General features: G+C 40.3%; 1 protein-coding gene across 1 annotated transcript; it reads right to left on the reverse strand.

The window, feature by feature from the left end:
- Window positions 1–255: 255 nt before the first annotated feature.
- LOC113745985 (uncharacterized) lies at window positions 256–2192 on the reverse strand (the record flags this gene model as incomplete). The annotated part of the gene is given in 1 exon segment (XM_027279988.1): window positions 256–2192. A coding segment is annotated over 1 exon segment (1044 nt), but the record flags the coding sequence as incomplete, so codon positions are not given.
- Between the last annotated feature and the right edge of the window lie 9694 nt (window positions 2193–11886).

Here is an 11886-nt window from a genome sequence, read left to right on the forward strand (position 1 = left end):
ACTTTGCCACATCCAAAATGGCGGCCGCCACCAGAAGTAAACAAAACCGCGTTAATTGCGTTAATTTTTTTGAACGCGTTAATTCTTTAAAATTAATCGACAAAATTAACGCGTTAATTTTGACAGCACTAATAATAATACATTTTATTTGAAAGCGCTTTTCAGGGTACTCAAAGACACTTTACAGAGAAGAACATTAAATCATCAAAACAATAAGATGGTACCACTAAAACACATTAGACATTAAACATTAAAAGCAATTTTAAAAAGGTGTGTTTTTGTTAATGATTTGAAGGTGGGCAGGTCAGTACAGTCACGGATGTGTTTGGGGAGAGAGTTCCAGAGGGAGGGGGCAGCTGCAGAGAAGGCTCTGTCGCCCCAGGTTTGGTGCTTGGTCCTAGATGGAGGAGTCAGGAGGTTTGCATCAGATGAACGGAGGCTGCGGGATGGATTGTGGCGATGGAGCAAGTCAGTGAGGTAGGAAGGGGCCTGGTTATGGAGGGCTTTGTGTGTGAGGAGGAGGATTTTGAACTGAATACGCTGTGGAACTGGGAGCCAGTGGAGTTTCTGGAGGACTAGAGTGATGTGATCACGGGTGCGGGTGTGGGTGAGCAGACGAGCAGCAGAGTTTTGGATGTACTGTAGTTTTTTTTAAGTTTTGGATGGTGTGCCATAGAGGATGCTGTTGCAGTAATCAATTCTGGAAGTGATGAAGGCGTGAATGAGGGTTTCAGCAGCGGGGAAGGACAGTGATGGGCGAAGTCGGGCTATGTTCTTGAGATGAAAGAAGGAAGTTCTGGTGATTTGGTTTATGTGATGTTCAAAGGAGAGGTTATTGTCAAAGATGACTCCGAGGTTGCGACTGTGGGGGGATGGAGACAGGGTGGAGTTGTCGATGTTGAGGCGGAAGCAGTCTGTGGTTTTGGTGAGGGATTTGGGGCCGATGATGATCATGTCTGATTTGTCACAGTTTAGTTTGAGAAAGTTGGTCTGCATCCAGGATTTGATGTCGGCGAGGCAGTTGGAGAGAGTGGAATGAGTGGCGTCGCCAGGGGTGATGGAGTTGGTGGAGATATAAAGCTGGACGTCATCGGCATAACAGTGGAAATGAAGACCATGGTGGCGAATGATGTTGCCAAGAGGGAGTAGGTAGAGTATGAAGAGGAGAGGACCAAGCACCACTCTTTGCAAGATGGTGCACAGCGGCCCTGCCTCTGGATATCGCGTTGCGTAATCCACAAGGACTAACACAAAGGGATATCTAAGTGCGCTCCGGTGAAATGGCCCGATAAGGTCCATCCCAATATGCTCAAATGGGACCTCAATCAGTGGTAATGGGCACAAAGGTGCTCTCGGGATGGCCGGTTGGTTAACCAACTGGCATTCAAGACAAGACGCACACCAGCGGCGCACGTTTGCCCGAATGCATCCCTCAGTTGCCTGGGCAACTGAGGGATGTGGAAATGAAGACCTGGGCAACTGAGGGGAGACAAATGGATGGTCGGTGGGCCCCAGCTTGCTCCCTCGAAATTTGCGACGGTGGTCCTCGGCTGAATATCCCAATCGGTCGAGGACAGCCCTCTTGATGGTCTGGTACTGCCCCCGAGAGGAGGCAGGCAGGCCAAGCGCCGCTGTCTGTGAGTCGCCAGATAATAGCGGTAAGCGCCGGCGTGCGGCTGGCCGGAGGCAGAGTGGGCCGACGCTGTCGCCTAGAACATCTCGAGGTATGATTGGGGATCATCTTTCCCGTCATCCTGTGCTCATCCCGGCTCATCGCCGCAACCTCCGCCAACATTTGAGCCAGCGCCGTTACTGGCTGAACCTGCTGCAGTTCTGACATTGTCTTTGTTGCTGAGCTGGTTGGGTGCCAAAATGTGACACGCTTACTGCCACTAAGGTTCTCTCAGCACAAGGAGTCAGAGTCCAAAGCCCGTTTCTTAGGGATCTTTATTGATATCAGCTTATTCCATCAATTCCACACACTCTGCAGCCGCTCGCAGCGCTCTTGCTGACGTCTGCTGTGTGTCTCTCAACTTCTGCCCGTTCTCCCTTCCCTGGTCCAGCATGCTACTATGTTGGAAAGAGGGAGAGTGATTAGACAGTTGGCTACAGGTGTGCTAATCACCCCCCCTGGCGCCGCCCTCCTGAGCCCTCTCCACACCTCTCTCCTTCAGCTGATGCACCACGCCCCCCTCCACAATAACTAACTAGAGGTAAAACATCCTTGAGCAGCCTGGTTGGGATGGGGTCTAAGAGACAGGTTGACGGCTTAGCTGCAGAAATGATTAAATTTATTTGATGAAGGTCGATGGGAGAAAAAGAGTCTAAATACATAACAGGTTTTACAGCTGTTTCCAAACTTGCTGTATCAGAATGCAGATCGATGCCTGTTGAGGGCAAGAGGATTTTGTCTCTAATAGTTAAAATATTATCATTAAAGAAGCTCATGAAGTCATTGCTACTTAGACCTAAAGTAATAGATGGTTCAGTAGAGCTGTGATTCTCTGTTAGCCTGGCTACAGTTCTAAAGAGAAACCTGGGGTTGTTCTTATTCTCCTCTATTAATGAAGAGTAGTAGGCTGCTCTGGCATTACGGACAGCCTTCCTGTATGTTTTGAGATTACTTTTCCAGACTAGATGAGATTCTTCCAGTCTAGTGGCACGCCATTTGCATTCAGATTTACGTGTCTCTTGCTTTAATTTACGAGTCTGCTGGCTATACCATGGTGCTAGCCTTCTTTGTTTATTTGTCTTCTTTTTCAGAGGTGCAATAGAGTCTAGAGTTGTCCGTAATGAGCCTGTAATACTATCAACAAGATGGTCTATTTGTGAGTGGCTAAAGGAAGTAGACAAGTCCTCTGTTACAGTTAGACATGGCATTTGATTCAATGCTGAAGGAATCACTTCCTTAAATTTGGCTACAGCACTATCAGATAAACATCTGCTGTAGAAGCTTCTACACAAAGGCTTATAGTCCGGTAGTATGAACTCAAAGGTTATTAAAAAATGGTCAGACAGAAGAGGATTCTGTGGGAAGACTATTATATTATCAATTTCAATGCCATATGAAAGAACAAGATCAAGAGTGTGGTTCAGACAATGAGTCGGTTTATTTACACTTTGACAAAAGCCAATTGAGTCTAATAGAGAGATAAACGCAGTACTAAGACTATCATTGTGGTTGTCCACATGAATGTTAAAATCACCTACAATAATTACTTTATCTGTTTTAAGGATCAAGCCTGATGCAAATTCTGCAAATTCAGATAAAAATTCAGAATAAGGACCTGGAGCTCGATATACTGTAACAAATAAAATTGGCTGTAAAGTTTTCCAGGTTGGGTGAGTGAGGCTAAGGACAAGACTTTCAAATGAATTATAATTTAGTTTAGGTTTGGGATTTATTAATAGACTTGAGTCAAATATGGCTCCAACTCCACCACCTCGACCAGTACTTCGAGGAACATGAGTATTATAATGACTCGGAGGAGTGGATTCATTTAAGCTAACATATTCATCCTCCTGCAGCCAGGTTTCAGTGAGGCAAAACAAATCAATATCATAGTCAGATATTAATTCATTGACTAAGACAGCTTTAGATGACAAAGACCTGATATTCAATAGTCCACATTTAATTCTCTTATTTTGGACTGTTGGAGATGTTGATTTAATTTTTATTAAGTTTTTATGATGAACTCCTCTTCTGTTTGTTTTATCTTTAAATAATGTAGGTGGACGGGGGACAGACACAGTCTGTACTTTTGTTCATAAAGTCTTCTGTGAATAGTAGATTGTTATACCTTCACTCCTGCCCTCTGGAGGTTGTTTCTGATGCCACTAACAGTTCTTAGAGCTCTCACAATGTTTCTGTTGTCCACTGCTGCTGTTTTCCTCAGTCAACCTGTTCAGTGTCTGTTACTTAGTACACCAGTTATTTCTTCTTCAGGACATTCCAAATGGTTGTACTGGCTATGGCCAGTGTTTGTGCAATGGCTCTGATTGACTTTCCATCTTCCCTCAGCTTCACAAAAAAACTTGTTTTTCACCCACATGGATTGCTCTCTGGTTTTCATGTTGGTTACATCTCTAACTATAAATGCACAGGCAAAACCCAAATCTGAAACCGAGTGTAGACATTCAGCGTTGTTTGAATAATCAATGTAACAGGAGGCTCCTGGCAACAAAACACACCTGTCAGTCACATGTTCCAATACTTTTGCTCCCATGAAAAATAGGTGGGTTCAATCAAAAGGTTCTATCTTCTGTGTATCTGATCAAGATGTAAATACCTGGAAATGAAAGCTGAAATGTTGATCTTTGTCTCATATTCATCTTTTGATGTCAAACCCAAATGTTTTCAGTCTACAGCAGAAATAAAGGAATTCCCCTCACTGTTCCAATACTTTTGGAGTGGACTGTACGTATACACACACACACACACACGCACGAGAGCAGAACCAGAACAAAGAAAATCTAGACAAAAAAGTGAGACAAAAAGATGAATTAGTATTTTCAATACTTCCATTATAATATTTATAATTCCAATTTTTTTACAAAATCAGCTGTCAGAATAATCATGATTATTTTTGGTTTAAAATTTAATGTAGGGTTTTTTTTTTAACACACACACACACACACACACACACACTCTTTTACAGTGTAGAATTGCAAATATGGAAACAGTGACTATAAATTACATACAGTATGTCATGATTCAGATTTTTAACTTTTATTCTGATGAGAATGTGTGTTAAATCAGTGATGTAGGTACATAGCGATTTTTGTTTTATGATTTTCACACAAAATTGAAGAATTTAAGGTCTGTCTGTGTCTGTCTCTCTCTGTGTGTGTGAGAGAGAGATTGAGAGAAAGAGAGAGAGTGAGGCCATGTTGTTGCAGCTCTGGGGGTATTGCCTTACAGTCAGAAATGTTGGCTGACTTAGTCACACACTGCACTCTTTCTTTACTATCCTTCTCTGTCTCACGTTCTGTTTCCAATTACACCAAAATATTTTTGGTCTGACTGTCAAACTGAATCAATTTCACAATAATGTTTACAAAATAATATCAGCTATATGATGTACAGAAATCCTCTCTGTCAACTTGGTCTTGGGTGAGGTCATTCTGCCCCAACTACAGTTATGCTGTATCTTATTCATGGGAGTATATTATTTATGGGAAATAAAAAAAAAAAATCATAATACCCATATGGAAGTATTTTACAGTGCTCCACAGTCTGCTTGTGTTTTGTTTTTGTGTTCTCTGACAGTTCTATATGCATGTTCAGTGCCAGTGTTGGTCTAAATCCTGCTAAGAATAGTTCTTGTGCCCAAGGAAAGGGAGATGAAAATACTATTTATGTTGTGTTTTGAACATTATACACTCAAAAAAATAACTTGTTCCCGGAACATAATAAAATTATGGAAATAATTTCCACCTAAATAAAATGCTTTAATTTAGCAAGAAACAATTATGTTTAGTGAACAAAATGTAAATATGATGGGTCAACATGATGTATTTGCGTTACTGTTACTTAATTACCAGGGGTCAGTCCAACTAGATTTGTAACGGTAAATGTAACATATGAACATAATTTTCTTGGGCTATTTAAACTTGTATGACACGATTAAGAGTTACTTAATTTAATAGGGTAGTTACAACTACTTTTTAAAATAGTACAGTACATAAATTAATTGTGCTGAGCCAACAAAACAAAGTTAGTTGAAGTGGTTTAGAGATAACCTTCATCATATGAAAATAAACATAATAGTAATTATTTAGAAAATTAATCATTTTTAACATATACATATTCAGTAATTTAAACTTAAATGTCATCCTATATACCCCAAACTGGTGTCAAGTTTGGGAAAGAAAAATACGAAGCAAATTGGGTTTGTTGGAATCACTTTACCTGAAAAGGCAAAATTGACTTTTTGTTGCTCTGAAAATACAACAAACAGCACAGTCTAAAACTACAGTGTCCAACAGTCTGCATTATGTCATGTCTGTAAAAAAAAAAAACAACAGATAGACAAGCAAAAATTGTAACAAGCTGAGTTAGGAAATTGGAGCCCACTGACGAGATTGCCCCCAGTTAACAGCTCATATGCAACATCAAATCTACAGAAACAGAACATTTCTGGATTCTGCTAGGTAGCCATAAAAGCTCATGTGGCTTTTGAGGAATCAGTTTGCAAAATACATTCTTATACACATGGACAAAACCATTTAACAACCAACATTAGGTGTCCATATTTAGAGCTTTCACATTACCAAAAAACAAATCAAAGCTGGTTACAAAGTTATATGCAGAAAGTAGTCCTGGCAACTAAGTGTGCAAAGAAAAATGTTTGAGAACAAACTGAAAATACAGCATTGTGCATCCTTATATCTCAAGTGTCAAACAAAATAGTTTTCTTTTGAAAATAACACTTTTCAAATAGCAACAGCTGGAAGTATTAAAGCAATAACGCAGCTTGCCCTTTTAGTAAATACAGTAAATAGTCAAATGGGTTCAAATACCTTCCCATAAGAGTAACCCCTACCTGTAGTTTACTCTATTGAGGACGACTAACACGCAAGTAGAGTTTTTAGTGTTTGATTTTTTTTTTAAAAGTCTGTTTCCATCAAGCTCCATGATGATCTTCTGCAAAGCTCCCAAGGTGTATCTCAGCTCTGGCGGGTAGCTTAGGTTAAGAGCATATACAAGGGCAAACAACATCACCACGGCAAGTGGTACGTTTCCCAGCTCATCCAGAACTTGCACAACCTCCAGAACAATACCCACATCTTCGGGTGTAACATCTGGCTCTGCGCCTTCCTTGCGAATGACAAAGATTCCAAATGTGGTCTCCATCATTGCAGCTTCACTGCTTTCTCCATCTGTGTTCTTTACAGAAAAAAGGGGGAAATAGAGGATATATATATGTAAAGATATGTTATACCAGTCCCATTTTTAAACACACAGACACAATAAATTACATACCATGTAATCTTTCACAAGGTTCTCGGGCTGTTCATTTAGGTACACACACAGGGCTTTGATGATGCACTCTCTTCTGACATCAATGGCATCCATCTGAGTACGTAGGACAATAAAAAAGAAAATTTCACAAACAAAACATTGAATTAAACTAAAATTCAAATGTAACAATCTTTGTTGACAATTTTTATGGTATATGAACTTACAATATCCATGGGTGCATTGGTTTTATGTCCAAGCAAGACATCTAATCATAGAAATATGTCAAATGAAAGCATGTGGTCCCAAGAAACAGTAACTACCATTGTAACATCAGTGGACATTGTCACATCTGCCCAAGGTTCACATTTTATCAGATCCTTCTTCAAAAAAGTACTGTACATTACCCCCTCTCCATCTAGTTTTATTTCTCTCCATCCCTCTGACATTTCCCGCTTTAAATTTCAAGCATTAAGTTTAAAATATTAAAGCAGTACAGTTTTGACAGTTTCTATTTTTTTTCTGTTATCATACCTGCGTAATGGGTATCATGATGCTCCTAATCTTTCTTCCTTGAACACCACCTTTGAAGAGAATCAAGTTTGAAGAGAGAGCATCTAGCTTGGAGAAGAACTTTGACAGCAAACTGACGGTTGTAATCCTCTTAAATTCAGCAGTTATCTTAAACAGGACAAAAGGGGTACACAAAAGCAAATTTGACTATCATAGCATTGAAATGACTTGCCCACATTATGTTGGCTGATATAAATCACACTGTACATATTAGGTGAAGACGACATATTTCAATCAAATTGAATGAGCGCTGGGCATTTATTCACCTACCTCACGTACACAGAAGAGAGCCGGCCATCTGGTTTTGAAATCAGCAATCAAGGGTGCATCACGAATAACTTCTTGCCTTCGGTGTGCAACGGTCTTCTCCATCATTGCTGCCACTGTGTCCTCATTGTTTCTTTTCTTTAATTCTAAAAGCAGGGTCTCTCTTATCTTTTCAAGTGTCTCTGCGGATTCACCAGATGGGTAGGTGGGGCAGTAATTTACATCTGCTCTTCTGGGCTTCTTCACACCATAAGCAGGACTGCATTTTTCTGCAAGTTTATTTGTCAGGGAATTCAGTTCAACCTCTGGACATCCAAGCCGCTTGAGCTTCCTCCTGGAGTGAGCAAGTTTGTATTTTAAGCTTACTTTCCAGCCACCATATCCAGTGGCAGAGCCTGGCTCTTTCAAGCATGGATGGGATGACACAAGGGCTTCAGCAACCTCCTCAAACTCAATGTCTGAGTATTGAACAATTTCTTCAGCTAAACTGTCAAGAATGGCAGTTTTAAGTCTCATGTCTGGATTCAACAAAGTTCTGCTTTCTTTGAATGCAGCATTGGCTTTGTCCAGCTGCAGTTCACAATCATATGGGAATCGAGGAACAAGAAAAACAATAGGCCATCCAGAGGATCTTGAAGGGGTGGACTCAGGAGAAGACAAGATGTCCGTATCACACAAGCTACCAGATGAAAGTGATGACTCACCGGACCCTGATGTGGCAGGGGTGGAGTAGGGTCGGGGGTGTGAGCCATCAGGCAGGGCAGAGGCGGCTGAATCAAAGACAAGCTTTAAGGTACTTTTGTCCTGGATCTCTGACATTGAAGTCAAGTTGGTAAATTTATTGCCAAACTCAGCATCCATAAATTGCAGCCTGAAGTGGTCCTCTATCCCACACTGTCTTTTTATGTTCTGAACAAGTTCATCAACAGTCTCTGGAATCCCATCTCTCAGGGTAAATCTCTGGGAATCGTTTTCCCCCGAGGATCACTCGGAGTTTCACTGGAGCAGCCATTTCACAATAGTCTGTGAATAAAAACACATATAAATACATATATAAAAATATATTTGTACAAGAGTACATCTTATCTAAGGTTGAGAGACTTATTTTCATTAGTTATCCTAAAGATAGATAGATTAATTATTGTACATGAAATTTCTGTTAAATTTATTTGGGGAAAAAAGTTTTCAAAAGCCCAAAGCTTAAAGGGCAAAAAACATTTCAGACAGAAAGGTAAGAGTGTCATTTAATAGGAAAACTACAGCGTGTAACAAATTGATCAAAATATTTTTGTCAAAATAGCAAAAAGACTTCCAAGGACATAAGATACTATAAGGTTACTTTTTCCAATGTCACTAAGACCTAGTCCATGATATTGCCAGTCTGATACTGCATTAAATGTAATTTTCTTCTTCACCAGTTGATCTATTTTCAGGCTAGTTTATGCATTGTTTAGATAAATCTATAAGTGACAGTCCAAATAAAATACAATTTTAAATCAGAATGTCATCTTACCTTATATATGTATGTGTCTTTTTAATGTCACCATTCTGAGAGACCCAACAAAGTATTCTGCCAGAGGGTAGTCATCTGCTAGGTCACTAAGCTCAATAAGATCTATGTCTTTGGTTGGACATGCCATGAGCTCAAAGGCTCTGTGATGCTCACTATACCACCCACTAAGTCTCTTAACCATAAAAAACAGTCTCTCCTGAATAACAAAAATGTGAACGATCTGTCCAAAATCAGGAAGTCCACTTGTAGACCCATGAGCTATAATCATGCCCTTTTTGAAACTCGTACCTTTGGTTGACACAGATTTAGTTAAATGCACCTCTCTTGTACCAGGAAATTTCTGTTTAATATTCTCAACAATTTTGTCTTTTAAGACATCGACAGAAACTGTTGACACACTTGTCATCTCAAGAACAGGCTTTTCAAAACTGGATGCTCTCATGTGATATGAAATCATGAGCTGATGCTTAAAAGCTAGCGACAGGGGCACGTTTTTGAAGCAGTTTGAGTGTCGAATGACATGCTTAAAAAAACTGTGCTTAGCCTCGAATCGCATCGTCCAGAGACCAACGAGAGGACCAAACTTCCTGATGAGTGCAGGATGGTGCTCTAAGTAATGATGTTTGGGTAGCGGCTGCACATTTGGGTATACCGGTATTGGGGTATATGAAAAATTCATATCATAAAAAAAAATAACACCGGTATTCGGTATGAACCGGTATACCGCCCAGCACTAAGTACACTCATGTAGCACATGTTCGCTCCCTCGTCAACACAGTGAAGAACATGTGGAAAGATCCGCAGCGCGAGGAACTGCTATGTTAGTGCTCTCCAGCTGGAGGAGCTAATCGGAGAGAGAAACCCCGCGAATGTAGAGCTAATGTCTGTTAAGTTAAGTTCCGCGGACTCCACGCGAAGCCAAGATGGGGATTGGGGGAATATTTATAGCCACTATTATTCATGTTCATACTGCAGCTACATTCAACCGTCTGCTGCTGGGTTTGAAAATGAGTTGCGCGCGTTGTCAACGACGCTGTCAACCACAGGACGCTAGCTTGTGAGCTTAGTTAGCTATGCACATGGTGACAGTCAGATATATTAATACACTCTAATAAAATGCCCAGTAACGAAAAAAAACATCCAAGATGCAAAAAAGTAACAATAACTAACTGTCGATAACATTTCTGCAACCGTATTGTTTTCTGTTCTATGGATGGTAAAGGATTCAACTTACCTTCTTCCATACGTGATATTTCTTCTCAAAGTGACAATTCCTCTTTGCTAGCCAGAGCCAGGGACCTTTGATGTCTGTGCCTTTGACCAACAACCTTTGACCAGCAGCCTTTGAACGTGGCCTTCAAATGAGAGGAGCACTACTAATTAGGAATGTGCACACTACTGCCACCTACTGCTCTGGAGTTGTAAGCAGAATTGATATGCAATCTTAACGCATTACAATTAGGTTGTTTTAACATAAATTATTCTAGTACATTTTAAATTGTTGCATTTATGCTAAAACTACATGTTTTAAAACTGTTCAACCACAAAACATAATTTTATAAAATAGAAGCTACATGTTAGACTTAGGATACGGTAACAGACACCCAGTTTGCTTTTTTTGAGTGTACAAGCAAACCTTATAGAAATAGAAGCCATTTATTAAGCTGAAAGAACTGTGACCTTAAATTGGTTAAGAGCAACTGTTATGATTGTGACAGGCTTACTGCCACTATGGGTTCTCTCAGACAAACAGTCAGAGTCCAAAGCCTGTTCTTAAGGGATCTTTATTGATTTTCCCTTAGGCCATAAATTGCAGTCGTTCGCAGGCCTCTCGCTGCCATCTGCTGTGTCTCACAACTTTGCCCGTACTGCTTCCTTTTGGTCCAGCACGCTACTGTGTTGGAAAGAGGGAGAGTGATTAGACAGTTGGCTACAGGTGTGCTCCTGAAACATTTATCGAGGTTGGGACTATCAATTAGGTTCAGCGTTTTGGGCAAGAAACTTAGGCAAGTGTACATCTATCACAACAATAATACAAAGTAGCCTCAGTAATGACATGTCAGACATGTCATTACTGGCCATCTGATAAACCTTATAAGATCGAAAGGCAATTGAGTTATGTAAAGTTTCCCTGCCACGCCTGAAAAAGTAATAATATTAATTCCAGTTTAAGAAAAACACAGCCAACATTTATCACTTTTTAGGTTTTGTTTAATTGGAAAAATCATTCGTACATAACAATGAGCATCTCAACCGTTTTACTTTATCACGTCAACCAGGCTATGATTGGTCAGTTTATGAAAAGTGACAGCGAGGAGTGCATCAAATTTATGAAAAATGTACTGTAATGTGTTTCAACAAAAGGCAGATAACTAAATAGCCAGACCAGACCTTGCATCTTATTCCTGCTGTTGTTTGTTTATGGGTTCAGTTGAACTTAACGCTCGTGTCTTTTTGACTATCCATTGATTCTACCCAGTTAGTTATTGAGTGTGCGTGCAAGGTGCACACTATATGTTATCCACCGCGCTTATTGAGTGTGCCTGCGTCAACTATTGTTCTTCTGCGTGTT

The sequence above is a fragment of the Larimichthys crocea genome, chromosome I (assembly GCF_000972845.2).
Source record: "Larimichthys crocea isolate SSNF chromosome I, L_crocea_2.0, whole genome shotgun sequence".
Lineage (NCBI taxonomy): Eukaryota > Metazoa > Chordata > Actinopteri > Sciaenidae > Larimichthys > Larimichthys crocea.